General features: G+C 33.5%; 1 protein-coding gene across 2 annotated transcripts in view; it reads left to right on the forward strand.

Annotated features, from left to right (window-relative positions):
- The window catches only part of LOC100329034 (integrin alpha), a 79,545-nt gene that overhangs the window by 34,765 nt on the left and 28,295 nt on the right, over positions 1-16,485 (forward strand). For both annotated transcript variants that reach the window (XM_006815776.3, XM_085501479.1), the window contains exons 2-9: positions 6,620-6,744; positions 8,389-8,468; positions 9,555-9,749; positions 10,349-10,505; positions 13,397-13,598; positions 14,314-14,404; positions 14,810-14,915; positions 15,703-15,943. In XM_006815776.3, coding sequence (XP_006815839.1) covers positions 6,620-6,744; positions 8,389-8,468; positions 9,555-9,749; positions 10,349-10,505; positions 13,397-13,598; positions 14,314-14,404; positions 14,810-14,915; positions 15,703-15,943 — 1,197 coding nt within the window. The remainder of the gene's footprint in view (positions 1-6,619; positions 6,745-8,388; positions 8,469-9,554; positions 9,750-10,348; positions 10,506-13,396; positions 13,599-14,313; positions 14,405-14,809; positions 14,916-15,702; positions 15,944-16,485) is intronic.

Here is a 16,485-nt window from a genome sequence, read left to right on the forward strand (position 1 = left end):
ACGATCCCTCAAACGTTGCCATGACCGGATTAACACCTCTGTTTTCCCCCACGCTAACCAAATTCCCCCCACGCTAAGGAAAAAATCTTTTGTTTTCTGCTGACTTCCTGTTCCGGTCTGTCTGTGAGAATGTATTTTCGATACCTCCGATTTTCCGATAAAGGCGTACTAAAATCGTGACGTTCTTTACTTGGTTATAAAGACAACATTGACAATGAATATCTCAACGTGTCCTTCGGTGTTTCGGCAAAAACCATACTAGTAGTTACTACTGAATAGTTTGTGAATTGGTCGATTGTGTGTCAGAAATATAAAAAGGACAAGTTGACAGTCACATTCACGCTCTCAGTGCATTTCTTTCATCTATCATTCTTCCGTTCTCAATTACACAGGACATCAGGCAAGTTATGGGGATAATCTTTATTTGTCTCACACCTTCTGTGGGGCAATAAACAATGCAGGTGTACATATTAATTACCCAATTTGCATAATTAACCAATTTTAAGCTTTCACACTGATATCTAAAGTACTAATTTCCATTTTAATGAAACTTAGTACAAAGATGCTCTAGGACAATGTACAAACCTAATTAGTTTGGGGTAAAACTCTGTTCATATTATTTCCCCAATTAGCATAATAATTCATAATTTTTTGGTTCTAATCACATTTCAATTAAACTTGGTACATAGAGTTTTTGTTACATTGCGCAGACCTCATTAGTTTTACAATCAAATCTGTTCATGTTAATTTTCTGATTTGCATAATTAGTTTTCAGCTAAGTAATTTCAAATTATATTTAATGTGTCTCCAATACTCTCAGCACATGGAAGTTCTTTCTAAGCTTTCTTTGATTATATATATTGGCATAAATTTATGAAAAGATTAATTTTCATCAGTTATGATTTCACTTCATATTGTAATTTTCATGACATAGTTTTCAGTTTAGTTGAAGCACATCTCTGATAGAAGCACATATAAACCAAAAATCTTTTGTTGTAGACTGAATCATTAAGTAACATGTGTGGCACAATGGTTAGTGTGAATCCGCCCACCATACATTTATTTAAAGGGAGATTGCGGGTTTGACTTTTGTCAATGGCTACTCAATGAGCGATGAAAAGAAGAGTACATACTGCCCACTTGCCAGGCTTACTTCATTCATTGTTGGGAATATGGCTTACAAGTCAGAAGGGGATGTCAAACTGTCTTGTGTGCTGTTTTTGGCTTTAGTTCATGTAAACAAATAAACAACATTTGTGTCGCAAAATGAATTTATGAAATTGATAAATTTAAAATATTACTTGTCTTGACCATAGAAACACCTTCATAATCCACATATGCATGTGCTACTATTCAAGCAAATACAAAAGTATAATCCTGTCTGCAAAATACTAAGCAAAAAATTTGTTTTTCAAGGTATGGATGTCATGCCACTTCATCCTCAATGTTTGTACGTTATCATGAGCTTTAGCTATAAATTTAAAATATTACTTGTCTTGACCATAGGAACACCTTCATAATCCACATATGCATGCGCTACTATTCAAGCAAATACAAAAGTATAATCCTGTCTGCAAAATACTAAACAAAAAATTTGTTTTTCAAGGTATGGATGTCATGCCACTTCATCCTCAATGTTTGTACGTTATCATGAGCTTTAGCTTGGCCTGAGAAATTTTAATTAATCCCTAATCATACAAGAGTGTATGAACTGCTCTTAAACAGTGTACAGATTGACATTTAAGTTTTTATGGGTTATGGTGTGCAGGTAATACCAGAGACACTTGTCAAAATTGATTGTATTATGATGTAGGAAAAATTTACCTGGCGAGAAATATTTTTACAAGTGATTAATTTCTTTGGTTGTCTCATGAGACATGTACAACCCTGGGAAGTTTTAGTACAGTAAATTGATGCCAGTTAGCCAATATGAATTGAAAAAATTACTTAGTCTCCAGGGATGTACCAATTGCTAAAAGCGTGAAATAAGCAGACTCAGAATTTTTGCAAATCATGTTTTTAGATACAGCATTTAAGATCTGAAGGGATCAGCCAGTAAAAAGGATGGTGAGAAGCTTCTTGTACTGCATCTACTGTTCTGGTTACCCTCGCTCGTTATTGTGACATTCCTAAATAAGAAAGTGAAGTTAACAATCAATAACATTCAGTGCTTGCATACTTACGATACTTAATTACAATTTATTAAAACCTTGTCAGTTATGTCTATGATTGATGTGTTTGAAGTTCAAGTGTGATATCTTGACCGAGAATTAATTCAGTATGAAGGGCAGTAATAGATGGGAGTAAAAATATCACAATATGATAAACGACTAAACAAATCAACTTCTGACCATATGGCATTTAATAATTACTATCGCTAATAGATTTTTTAAAATACGTGACAGTTCAACATACCGTACAAACAGTACTTAAGAATGAACCATATTTTCTCTTTTATTTTTCATCTGCATGAATGAATGCATACTGGTCTGATATTGGAAACAGTAATTGATACAAATTACAATGTAGTGCATTTTTTTGTATCATAACATTGGTTAAGTCCATCAGAATGGAATGAACATAATGGCTTGTTCTTGTTTGAACACGTTTTCTTGCCCTAAAATAAACCTCCTTATTTTTTTACTCTTCTCATAATAATAATAAAGTAGGGGTTACAATGCTTGTGGGTATTTGCCATTTCTGTTGTTGTCGCCATCTTTAACACTTCATGTGGCTTTTTTGGTTCAACCTTTCTCAAATTTTGATATTTTGTAACCTATGTACACTATTGGTATAGTTCAAGTTTGTTGTGGCTGGCTCGTATATTTTTGGAGATATTGATAAAAAAGTGCCTCGTTTGTTTAAACAGGAGTACTTTGTGATTGTAGAATGTAAGCAAAGGGAACATGAGAATGCGAAAAATGCAGTTTTATTTTTTTCCATATTTTTTCAACAATTTAAATAGAAGACTTGTAGCCAATGGGAAATTAAGTTCATTTATTCAAAAATTAACAAAGAAATTATATTAAAATACATAAAAAAATAATTGCTGGTTAATTAAAGTCAGCATCTCTTATTGCAGTTACCCTTATTTTAAAGGGAAATGTACGACTTGAGCAGTTACATTTACTGTGTGTACATTTCCATTAACCACAGCCCTTAGAACCACATACCTGTATTGTACAAAAACATGGTATCAATACCCAGGAATTGAAACATACTTTTAGTATCTGTTATTGTCATGTTTTCTACAAGAATCATAAAGAATAATCAGAGACTTGTCTGTGATCACAACTTGGTGCCTTGTAACTGCTGACTCCACAAATTACGTAACTGCCTAGTACATGTACTTTCAATTAAAACGTTCAGTCTAATGTAATTTTGTCAGAATTTGATGAACTGTAGATTGGATATAATGATTGGTTATCTAATTACGTTTTTTGTAATCCAGGAAATCGATTCTCATTGGCATGATATATTTACCGGGATCATTTTGTCATCATGTAAGGGAAGCTCTCTGTTAAAACGTAATGCTTCTAAGGGTTATAGGTCTCAAAATGTAATAAAGCCGAGAAGATTGAACCTTTTGACTCTTGAGAAATCTTGGTACGATCAGAAAATGCCGCCGAGTCAGTTCAACTTAAATTGCCTGTAATTCTCCTGTGTTTATACATGTATATATGCCCTGCACCTTCTACAGCAGACTTTTCGACGGCAAAGTTTATTCTCACAGAATTTGTTGGTTTGTTCACTATTAAGTATTGACTGGAATATTGAATTGAGACTTTAAAGCTTTCTGCAGGCTCTGTCTGACAACCTGTACCGCAAGTTATATATTAATGTTGCAAATTATGTGCATGCGTGTTTCGAAATTGTGATTAATTAATAATGCACATTTATCCAAACATTGTTGTCGGGTATAAAATCTTTCACTACATTATTTGAATATTTTGACCTTCATGTTTAAAAATTGGTTTATCTTTCCAACATATGGACCATCATTAATGAAGCAATTTCCATTGCATATCATTTACATGTAAAATTTACTCTTATTTTGTAAAGAATTAATTATTCAATGTTTTTTTCTGTTAAATTGAAACCTGGTTAATCTAATTACATGTGTACAATGCATATTTGATTCCTTCCCAAACCAGTCAATATTCCTACATCAAACATCAAATCAACTGAAATGTGGATATTTATTTTTTTACTCTCATTTGTATAAATTGAAAAAAAAAATGTGTGCAGATATAAAATGTATAGGCTGTATTATTATGTTAAAGTATTATGCAAATGTCCATATTTCACATATGTTACTCTTTAATTCCAATCGCCATACTATGAACATATAGAGAAGTAGACCATACCATGCCTCTTCAGATACCAATGTTCCATGCCATTATATTGCTTGTGAATTGTGTATGGAACTCTTCTGTTAAGTAAATGTTTTCTAACAAAGTACTGAATATGTACAAAAAAAATTCTAAAGATCATTGTGGAAGAGAAATGTCTCCTTAAATATTTGTCTTTTGCGTACTTCCTACTATCGTGTTTGGTTTATTTCCTTTAGAACTGAGCTCATTAAACCCATTAAGATAACTTGCTAGCTATCTGTATGGATATTGATGTATAAAGTGCAGTTGTTGTCGCCTGTCTAGACCGTGATTTGCTCAGGAAATTGCATTAAAATAAATGAAATCTGACAAATACGTTGAGTGACATTAAGGAAAGTACTTCATGTGTGATTACTTTGCTGCAGGCGAGGACATTTCTTAGGAAACACTCAAGATTAAATTCTAGGCTGAGTAGGGAATTTTAATCAACATTATTGATGGGAGTCATCAAAGTTGCTGCTTTTGTGTACTTTGGGGAATATAATATATAAAATCAATATAAAGTTACCTAAGAGCTATGAAAATAACAAATCTATTTTGTACTCTATAAATAAGTTGTTGGGCGGGCAGCCTTTCAAAGATTTGTGCAGTAGAATTCATTTGAGGCATTAAAAATGTGGGTTTGATGCATTGAACATGTAGTTTATAGGTACATGTACTGTATAACCATTTATTTTCACTGGTATTTAATTTTACTTTTTTGATACTTAGAGCAATTTCAATGCATTTGAACTTGGCAGAGGAAACAATGTTGTTTGTTGTTTTACATGTTCACATGGATTTAATTTAGTGAATAATTCTTTTTGATGAAAATAGCAAAATTAAAAACTAACAAATATTTACTGTGTTTATAGCAGTTAGTGCTCATTCTTACTGGTTATTGTTTTGAACTGTAAACCAATCAAATTGCATCGATACATTATACATGTACATGTATGCATCAATTTACACAATTTAATCATTGTTGTGGGCTTTCATGAGAACAACATTTGGCAAAAGTCATTGGACTCGCTGTCTTAAAATCCCAGTCACAACTGAAAAAATTACTTACTCGCTGTCTTAAAGGTCCTATACAACAAAATGTTCACTGCTAGTGTTTTCTGATTGTCTTTGACCATGGATGTACATGTATATTTGCCTCCATGGTCTGTGGCACCATGTTAAACCAGTTTTCAGTTGTCATTAAGTGCGAGTATTTTCAACCAGATATATATCATCAGTATTTATCAGGGGTTCTTCCAGAAAGGGAAACAGGGACACTGTGCCCTCATACCTCGGGCTTGCACCTTCTTACCGAACCTGGAACAGTCAGTAGACCATAGATGTTGCAAAGTAGACATTCCTTGCCACTGGATCTACTTGTATGCCTAATGTAACTTAACGCACTTGAAGAGGTCAAGGGTCATTCAAAATCGATCTTTACAAAAATGAAGCTTATAGAATCCTATAACCACCAGCACGAATTGTACATACTGAACACACACAAAAAATGATATGAAATAATATAATACTTATCATGGCCTCAATAAAACTATATGTGTACTTGACTAGAGTTACAAAACCAACTTACTAAACGTTTCCCTTAATCAGAGAGACAATAATCCTATTCACCTTGTTTGTTAGATATTGGTTCTTATTACAAGTGAAATTGTCCAAATTCAAATTTGCACATACGTGTAACCAGATGAGAAGATAATGTTCTGGTAAGCACTAGGGAGTCTGTATACCATGGATACCATATGCTTAATTAATACAAATGTATATGTTTGATATACCTGTATAATATCAATATGGTTGCATAGATGAGTTCAACATGTTGACATCTGAATTCAATCAATTTATGATTGAAGTACAGTGTTTGCAAACAAACCCTACTAAGTAGACGTAGCAAAACCTCATATTACATTTAGTCATGGTTTTATAAAATAAATTTACATAGACAGGTGTCATAGACCTAGTCAGACCTGACATTCTTTTACCGGAATGTAGTATCTTAATATACAAACGTAGTTTAGTTTTCAGTTCAGAGCTCAAATCTGAGACAAATCATATTTCTCTGAAGTGGTCCTGATTGACGCAGAGTTAACCTGTTAATGTGATTTCCAACAGTAGATGCAAATCAACTCTTTTATAAATCTAATAATCTGTGTTCTAATACATTTACATGCATTTTTCTCAATCCTGTACATAAATCACTCAATTTAAGCCGTTGATATATCTTTCAGATTATTAGTTGGCGCTCCTAAATTACAGACAAACCAGCCTGGGATTCTGCAAGGCGGCGGTGTTTTTAAATGTCCACTAAACTCTTATACTGATGATTGTGAGTTGTTAGAGATAGATACAGAAGGTAAGACTGGGTTAAATACTATACCATTGATTGTGATTGAGGCAGTAAATGTGGATGATATTGTGGGTGATATGTTTGGAATTAAAAATGGTGTTAGTACATACATATATTTCACTTGCACAATACACATCTTTCCAATATGTTGTGCCCTCTAGAAAAATGTATATAAAGACAGTGTACACAACCACAATATTTTTTTGGTGTGTGAATCGGGGTGATAGATCTGTCAATAAAAACACCATACATGTGTTTACTGCATTAAAAGTGCATCTTCAAGAGAAGATCATTAAATTATGAACTTTTATGTGCAAATATGGTGATATTTTTTTATAGCAAGCGAAGCGAGAGTGGCCAAAGCCCACTCTTAAGATAACATATGTAATGTATTTTATATACATGTATATATAAGAATATGGAAGATATCGATATACTTTAAGAAAAGTTAAAAAACTATGCACTTCTGGTCAGTACTCATTGCCATTTTGTTTATTTCACAAATTATGCGAAGCAAGACAGCTCCTTCATGATATACATCTAGCATCTTCAGAATGCTATTCAATGATGAGTCACTCGTTATCTGGCAACAAACAAAAAGAAGTTGAACTTTGAATAGTGTTTCGGGTATTTTTATTGGCGACACACGAACCGTGCATGGCGCCATCTTGAATTACGCTCAACTCGCGTGTGAACTAATAACTTGAATCCTGCTGTTTATGTGCTTTAATGTTCTAGAGTTATGTCAGTTCTATTATTAGTAAATTGATAAACTACTCGGCTGTACTTGCTCGCCAGGCATTGCCTGCTACATATTAGATTTGCTATATTTTAAACTACACAGCCAAAGAAAGTTGTCTATTTGAATGATATTCTAATACAATATGATGCCGTTATATTGCTAGTGGACATGACTTATGATGAGTACAATTCATGACCCAGTCAAAATCATCGCCGAAAATTTCATCTTGCAAATGTTGTTCTTCCATCAAAATTTAGTAGTACTGTTTTGTGATAGGAATAATACATACCGGGGTAACCAAATATTTCGCAGGATTTATGATGCATTTGTATCTCAGAGTGAGACATGCCTGGGCTGTTTTCATTAAAACTTATACATCACACATCATATCTTGCATATAAGCACATGTATTTATTTCATTATCCAAGGTACATGTAGCTGAATTGCGGCTATTTTAGGGCTAAAAATTCGTCAAAATCATGCATTTCTGTCATTACATAACAGGATTTCAGCCATGTACATGTATGAACAAATTTCATTTAATGCTGGTATGTTCATTAAACACAATGGGTTCTTGGTGAATTTGATTTGATTCAAAATGGCTAACTGATGGCCATATTGTTTTTAATGAATGTTGTTTTTTGGAGTCATATTGCTAACACGACTAAACTGATTATGTTCAAACTTTGCACATCCATGTGTTTTAGAAATTCAAGATGTGCTAGAAAAGCATTATGAATGTCATGGGCACAATAAACAAATCGTTCCACTGTCCTGTCTATCACAGTAGTGTAAATAATTATTGAAAAAACACTAAAAATTGTACAGAGACTTGTCATTGCTGAATATGAAATATTGGGATATGTAACCTGGCATGCCATGTTGACTTGGTTGTCTATTTGTATTAGGTAATGACATTGGAGAAGAAAAGAGTGATCAGTGGCTAGGAGTGACAGTTAGAAGTCAGGGAAAAGATGGTAAAGTTGTGGTAAGTACTTATGCTGCAGTGGGGACCTCCGACAGCTGAATTTATGGGTTACAGTATGTATATATCCTCGGGGGCAGACATCCGGGCATTTTCACTGCATGGCAACCATCACGGTGAAAACAAAGGCCGAAAACTCTCAGAAAATGGTACTTTAGAATGGTTGTTGAGACTCCCCTGAACAGTGTAACAAGATTACCCCTGCACATGTAACGCATATAAATTTGATTGTTCAGGTTTACTTCAAAGTTGAGTTCCTGTTGTTGCAGAGCCCATAGAAATACGTGGTACAGTGGTGCACGTCTTAGCAACGTGAAACGTCCTGTGATGTAATTCCGCACCCAAGGATATTGTATTCATAACTCTACAAGTACATTTCATCAGAAAAAAGCAGTATCTGTGTCATGATCCAATCTATAGACTATCGACTCACACATGTTACATTCATTTTGTTCAGTGTGGAACTGGAAATGTTTTCCACAAGAACAGAGAAGCTTAGGCTGTGACATTCTCATTTGCTTATTGTATATGCATTTTATTCATTACGTCACCCAAGAACTTATCATAATAATGATTCCACTAACTCAGCTAAGCACCCACAAACACATTTGCAATTGCACGAACCTTTTCCTGTGAATCACAGCCAAATGCAAACTATTAGATTTATGAATGTGTTTCATCATAATAGACTATCATATCAACCTACTGGTATTCAGACATTATTTAGCTATACCACAAATTTCAGTGTGCTGAATTAGGTGCATTAACACATTTAAGTTCACCATTTAACTTCAAACCTCAGTCTTGTGTGGTTTTGTTTTCTCCCCCTCTTCCCCATTTAAAATGCATGCACAGATTAATAATTCAACCAATCAAATCACGATGTTCAGTTAATAAATGCAGGGCTTCCATATACATGTAGTTACTGGAGTCATAGTAACTATATAGCTATCACTTGTGATAAAAATTGTGTTGTATTTCATCGGAACCATGTCAATCACTACACAAAGCAATGACTTTGTTGCTGAGAAGGGAAAGTGCTATGAGGCTGTAGGATTTGTGTATACTGAATGTTTATTCTTGTTACAGGCATGTGCACATCGATATAAACAAGTAGGGGATGATTACATATATGGTGTTGGTAAATGCTACCAATTGAATTCAGCCTTAGAGCTAGATATAGACCATATAAATGGAGGAACATGGACAGTGTGTGAAGGTAGAACACCAGGACATGAAAATTATGGCTTCTGTCAAGCTGGTACAGACTGTGACTTTACAACTGTAAGTATTGTTACTCTTCCAGTAGTACAAGTTGGCATTCAGTAATCCATGATTGTCATCCATTTGTTTAATAGCTTCCTTTCAATGTGAAATCACTAGCATTTGCATCAAGCACAAACAAGAATACTGTAAATAGGTTATTTATTCACTGGGTTTTAATTTTGCTTATTTCGCTGACTGGAAAATGCGCTAAATTAAAACCCAGTGAATATGTAAAATTTAGCATAGAACATATTATTTAAATGACAAAACCGTGAATTTAAAACCCACTGAATATCCCTGAAATGCTAAATCAGCGAAATTTAAACCCAGTGAAGTTAATATTTCAGTCCAGCTATTCATACTATTCATAAACTATCTCTCAGAAATACTTACCAGTAGTACTACTGATCCACCGTTTCTGCAAAGATTGTAGTTAACTTATTGGTTTGCACAGATAAAATTGTAATCTTCTTAAAAAGAGCATGCAGCAATCTATTAATGTTCTCTGAAAGTTGTACTTGAAATGGAATTTATTTTGCACTGTGAATACTAACTCAGTTGTTCTTGTTGTATGTAAAAGACATTTATTTTCTAGTCTTTAATTCTCTACTTTGTAGAATCGCAAAGATATCATAATTGGAACGCCTGGTTCTATGGACTGGAGAGGTGTCATTTTCACCAATGATGCATCCGATGATGAGTTTCCCGACCCAGTCGTGTATAAAAGCGGTCGGACTGAAGAGGAGGCTAGAGTTCAGAAACATAGTTACCTGGGTGAGTTACCTCTCCACCAACTTCTGAAATCTGTTTAAAAATAGAAATAAAATTGAATATGGGCGTATATTCTATTCATGCAAATAATTGAAAGTTTATCCAGAGAAACCTGTCTTTCACCAAACTCCTTTCCCAGTCCCTTCTAAGTCTCTGTTATCAAAAATCTTTGTAATCTGCATACCTGAATACCTCTGTAAACTGAACATTTTGAGAAACCAAACACCTCTGTAAACTGCACACCTGTAAATCACAATACTTCTTCAAAGTGAAGTACTCTGTATATTGAACATTTCTTGGATAACTATGTAAAATGAATACCTTCAAGAAACCAAACATGTCTCCTATGTAATCACCTGTAAACTGGTACAATTTCTCCGAAATCTTTAGTACGCAGTTCTATCAGGTTTCGTCTTTTACATTATAGCGCCACCTAGTGGTAGATGTTTTAATTTTGCATGTTTATGAAGTCATTTATTCTAAAGCTGTCATTTTGATATATACCGGTATTGCTACTTTACAACTTGAATACAAACTAAATATTTTGTTTAAGAAGGAAATCAATTTATCTTGTTGGTAACTAATTTAACAAATTCAAGAACAAGAGATGTCAGGTTTAGTACAGTACGATGTTTAACTCTTCTAATGCCATCAACATTTCATCACTTTTCACAAATTAAGATTGATTTTAAATTGATCAATTCTTGGATGCCAAAATGATACAAAATTTAACTCAAAAATTTCAGAAAAGTGCATCACCATTTGCCAAGGTTCAATAATTTTGTTAAATATTTTTAGTCCTTGTTTCAAATGAAGTTCGAAATCAGGAACTATTAATTTGGGCCTCTGTCCATCTGTACATTTCAAACATGCAGTGATCGATCACATTCAAACTTACCACACATACCATGTACAATGACTTACATTTGCACTTTAATTTTCATTACCATTTAATCAAGTATAGCTCACTGGCGGCCATTTTGCTCCTCAAATTGCTAAATTCTGGTAATTAAATGGTCCTCAGAGACGAACAGGGCCATTTTATTCAAACTTTGTATCATGATCATGCATATTGGGTCATTGCAGGTCGTATTATTTGGGAGATTCAAACAAAAGTGGCCGACTGATGGCAGTCATTTTGTTTTTTATTTATGGGCATGCTGATTCCTCACAAACACATTGCCTGATTCAGATGAAAGTTTGCATATACTGCAAGTGTTTTGTGAATTGACGGTCATTTTGTCAAAAAATCAAATCCTGTAAATATTTCTAGAATCATTTCTTCCAGATAAACACGGCTTTATATGCTGATCATATTGGGTTACAAGTGTATGTCATTTTAACAACTGTTTTTTCTAATATGGCTTGCTTGATTTCATTCAAACTCAGTACAAAGATTCTACATATTGGATTTTGATTACAGCTCATTGCCAACAATGACTGATAGCATTACAGTACTATTTAACAAGTGTATTCCCACGATACTGGATTACTGCTAGTGATGGCATTCAACATTAAATACAGAACAGGGACTGAGCATTGTCAATGCTTGTTTTAAATTAATGTTATTATAATAATAATTGCTCTTTCAGCTTGCAAATGTTCTCTATAATTAATTTATTTCTGCTATAGTTATTTTTTATTAAATATGCAATTGACAAAGCTGACCAAACTAATTTTTAGAATTCCAGAGTCAGAAATGATCAGATCAAATAGCAACAACTATTTTTATTTATAATGTTGATTAAATCTTAAAATATCACTTGATGTTTTTTTTTAAGATTGTTCAAATTAGTTTAGATTATCAGGTTTACTTTTAATAGACCATTTTCAGTTCACTGCAAGATCCTGCATTGTGTGAGAAAGTGTACATAAAAACATGACATAGTGATTTCAAAACATCATGATATGGGGTTCAACAAACACAAAATTACTTTTGAAGTATTTCCCCACTTAATTTTGATGAAGTAAGGATATTTTTTTTTCTGGAACAATAGCATTGAGCTATATATAAAAAAAAGAAATTCAAAAATTATTATGAAATTGTTGGATTTTTGCTTCAGACGTTCACATATTACCTCACTTATTACTTTATAATAAATAGCAAATTGTTGTTTTTACCATCAGAACTACAAATCATATACAGTCAACTTCTAAAAATTGATCAGAAATTTAGTTTATAATTAAGAGTTTGAAGAGTTTTTATATTTTGGCAAACCTGTAACCATGGTTTACTTTGTCAGACAATGTCCCATCACTTTTGCCTTCAGGTAAAACATTGCACAGATTTAATTAAAGTAATTTTGTCACATCTTTATGTTACATATTTGTGATATATCATGTTACAAAGAAGAAAATGAAATGAAAATTTGAAGTTGCCTTAATCTGGTCAGTACTCAGGAAATCGATCAGTAAAATACAGTAAAAATAGTATATTTTGCCTGTCTTAGGGCACTTTCTTTCCGTTTTCTATGCTAAGAATGTATCACAATAACTCGAAATATTATGAAGTGATGTATGATGAAATAAAATCTGTCTTTACAAGGTATTTTTTGATGTCACGAATTATTAAACAATTTACAATATTTTTTGTAGTTTTTTACTTAAAATCTGTGTTTTCATTATGGTCGCTGCTAAAATGGCCTTTTATTTTATTGGTGTTATCAAAGTACAGATTGACAGTAAACCAAAAGAATTTTACATACTGTTGACTTATGCTAAAATGGATAATTGTTGACAGATTTTGACACTGCTGTATGCGCTAAAATATGCGCACATGTCAAAAACCTGTGAGTGGCAGGTAAATCCAACAAGATAGTGTTTCATTATCATTGATCATTACAGATGCTTGGTCTGATAATGCAGATTATAATTATAAAGTTCAACTCTTTCAGGTTTCTCTGTTGATTCCGGTAATTTCATTACAAGTGGAGAAACATGGTATGTTGCGGGTGCACCCAGACACAACTCAAGTGGAGCAGTTGTCTTATTCGCAAAAGGTGATGATGTCCTCGTTGCCAAAGATGCCATATATGCTGAGAGACTGGCCTCTTCATTCGGTTATGATGTCAAAGCTCTGGATATCAATAATGATGGGTGGGATTTATTTTATTAGGGGTCCAAGCCCCATTGTTATTCTGATTTTTTTTCATGATTTTGTCATACCTGTATGAGAGAACTGCTGAACGGAATGTATAAATTTCTTCATGATGACAGGGATTTGTGTGACTTTCAAAATTGATCAATTATTGGCAGTCATATTGATTTAAAGAAAGTTGGAAGTGGGCAATTTAACAGACTTGCAGTGGTCTTATTGACATTAATTTGATTCAGAGGAAAATCCCATCCCACATTCATTTTGCAATAATAATAATATACTGATTAGTTAAATGGTGATTGGAACTTTGTAATGCTATGGCAGCATAATTACCAATTTTAACAATACTTGTGTGTAGGTTTGTTGTTTTCTTTGCCTGGAATGATAGTGTGGTGTTAATGCATATTTTCATAATTTCACGTCTCCTCCACTCAGATAAACAAAAACATTCAATACACAATATAACATAATTACGGTAGCACAATTACCTTAATCTTTTAACCACCAGACTCTCTTGCCCAAATTTTTATATACATTTTTCTTATATTCTGCAATATTTCTGGAATATTTGTGCAGATTATAAACGGGGACTGGTTTTGAAAAAAGTTAAGATAAATGATTACCAAGTACATTGTAGAAACAACAGGAATGAATTTTTTAAACTTTCTAGAGCTTTCATTAATCAAAAAAAAAAAAATATTTTCTCACCACCAGATTTGATGATTTAGTTGTTGGTGCCCCTTTGTATTATGACAAAGAGGAAGGGATTGGTGGTCTAGTGTATGTTTACATGAATGACCAAACGGTGAGTAGATCCAGCAAAGTTTGCCTACATTTGAACTTGTATACATCATGCACATTTATTCATTCATTCAACAATCACATTTAAGATGGTTGAATGGTAGTCATTTCAATGTTGAAAATTCATCAAAATCAAGTATTTCTGTCATTCTGGGACAATATTTGGTCCTGTATGCATTTTGATCATTCTTGATACATGCTCAATATGGAACTATAAAAATTTTGTTTTTCAGATCAGATTTCTTTTAATACATTTGTTCTAGAGCTGTATCTCTGATGTGCCAATCAAGTTCAATCTTTACGTATACATCGTACATTTCACATGTTACTTCTGACTGCCCACATGAACATGAAAACTGTTATCATATATAAGTTAATTGTAATCTTATTTTGTCATTTATTTTTCCAGGGCAATTTTGATGAGGGGAACCCCACACGATTGTCTGGTCCATTAGATTCAATGTTTGGGATGTCATTAACTTCCCTTGGTGATATCAACTTAGATGGATTCAATGGTAAGATTTATTTCAAAGAACCATACATCTACCTGCTGTATTATTCATATTAGTTTGAGTGATGGAAGGAAATGTCAAAATTAGACTTGAAAACTGTAGAGTAATCTTTTCAACTTTTGTTTTCTAATATTGACTTCCATACTCAAAGTGTTGACTCAATGCTCCTAATCAGTCGCAGCCACAGGTGAATTGAAAATTCTTGAACTTCTTTTGGGATACTCAAAATCACTAGACATACAAACATATTACATGTATTATAAACTCGCTTTGTTTTCTGTGATTTATTCAGATCATTTCATTTTTATTAATGCATTTCTCATGCTCAAGGTTTCACACACAGACTACTGGATTATTCCACTGTGATTAGTCCATAGTGTAAATACACAAAGATACGGTATACAGTGCAATAAGTATGAACCGGAAAAACTGAAACAGCTGCAATAGGCAAATATAATTATTTGAGGTGGCTGAAAATGTACAAAAACTGAAAAATTAAGCTTATTTTACATCAGTACAAGTGTACTTCAAAAAATGTGATGCCTGAGAAATGACAAGGCCTCTAATAGCATGCATGTAGCTGTAGAGCATTTAAGTATGGCTTAAGTATGTCTTTTATTCACCTTTCCATACTGCAAGCTAATCACTCATTTCATTCATCGATCCAACTTTAATCTTTTTCACTGTCCCATCCACCCACTCACTGCTCACCTCCCAGCAATCAACCTAATTTATTCATTCAGTTAGAATTGTTTGACATGCCATTGACAAGAACCCCTTTTACTCATAGATATCGCAGTAGGTGCTCCGTATGAAGACAATGGCAAAGGTGCTGTATATATCTTTCATGGAGGACCGGATGGTATACACCACTCTTATTCACAGAAGATAATGGCTGCTGATCTTCCAGATTCCATTTCATCTCTCCGTACATTTGGTTACTCTTTATCAGGTGGCTTGGATCTTGATGACAATGGATATCCTGACTTAGTGATTGGGTCTTACGAGTCTGGTGCTGTGGTGATGTTGAGGTAAGTTACTATTAACATTAAACATCTTGTACATTATTTCACTGGGATTTTCAACCAGTGTTATATTCTCTATCTGTAGGACATACAATACAGTTCTCGCGAAAGCTTTGGCTTTTGTGGCATCATTGTCGCTTACGCATGGCTTAATTGTCGCCTCAGCTTCGCAGTCTCATGGCATCAACATGGGATCAGCTTCAAAGTATTGTGACATGAGTATGACCTCATTATTTGCACACAGAAGGGCAGTAGAGAAAAACACATGTACAGAAGTTCGATATGTAATCGATTTGAAATTCAAGGTGGTAAGGGGAATAAAATAATACGAGTAAAATGACATTTTAAAAAGATATCTTGTTTAATTATTTTAGTGTTGCGAGTATTGGGCACCAAAAACTTTGTGAAGTACATTACAATCAGCAAAGTGACGAGTGTCATATTGACTGCAAGGGAAATCGTGATAAATTTAAATCACACGATACAATCGTCGTTTGGATACAACACAATTTGAAATGAAACTCTTCTTGTTATAAAATTACCTTTTT

This window comes from Saccoglossus kowalevskii, chromosome 7 (genome assembly GCF_978046115.1).
Source record: "Saccoglossus kowalevskii chromosome 7, keSacKowa6.1, whole genome shotgun sequence".
Lineage (NCBI taxonomy): Eukaryota > Metazoa > Hemichordata > Enteropneusta > Harrimaniidae > Saccoglossus > Saccoglossus kowalevskii.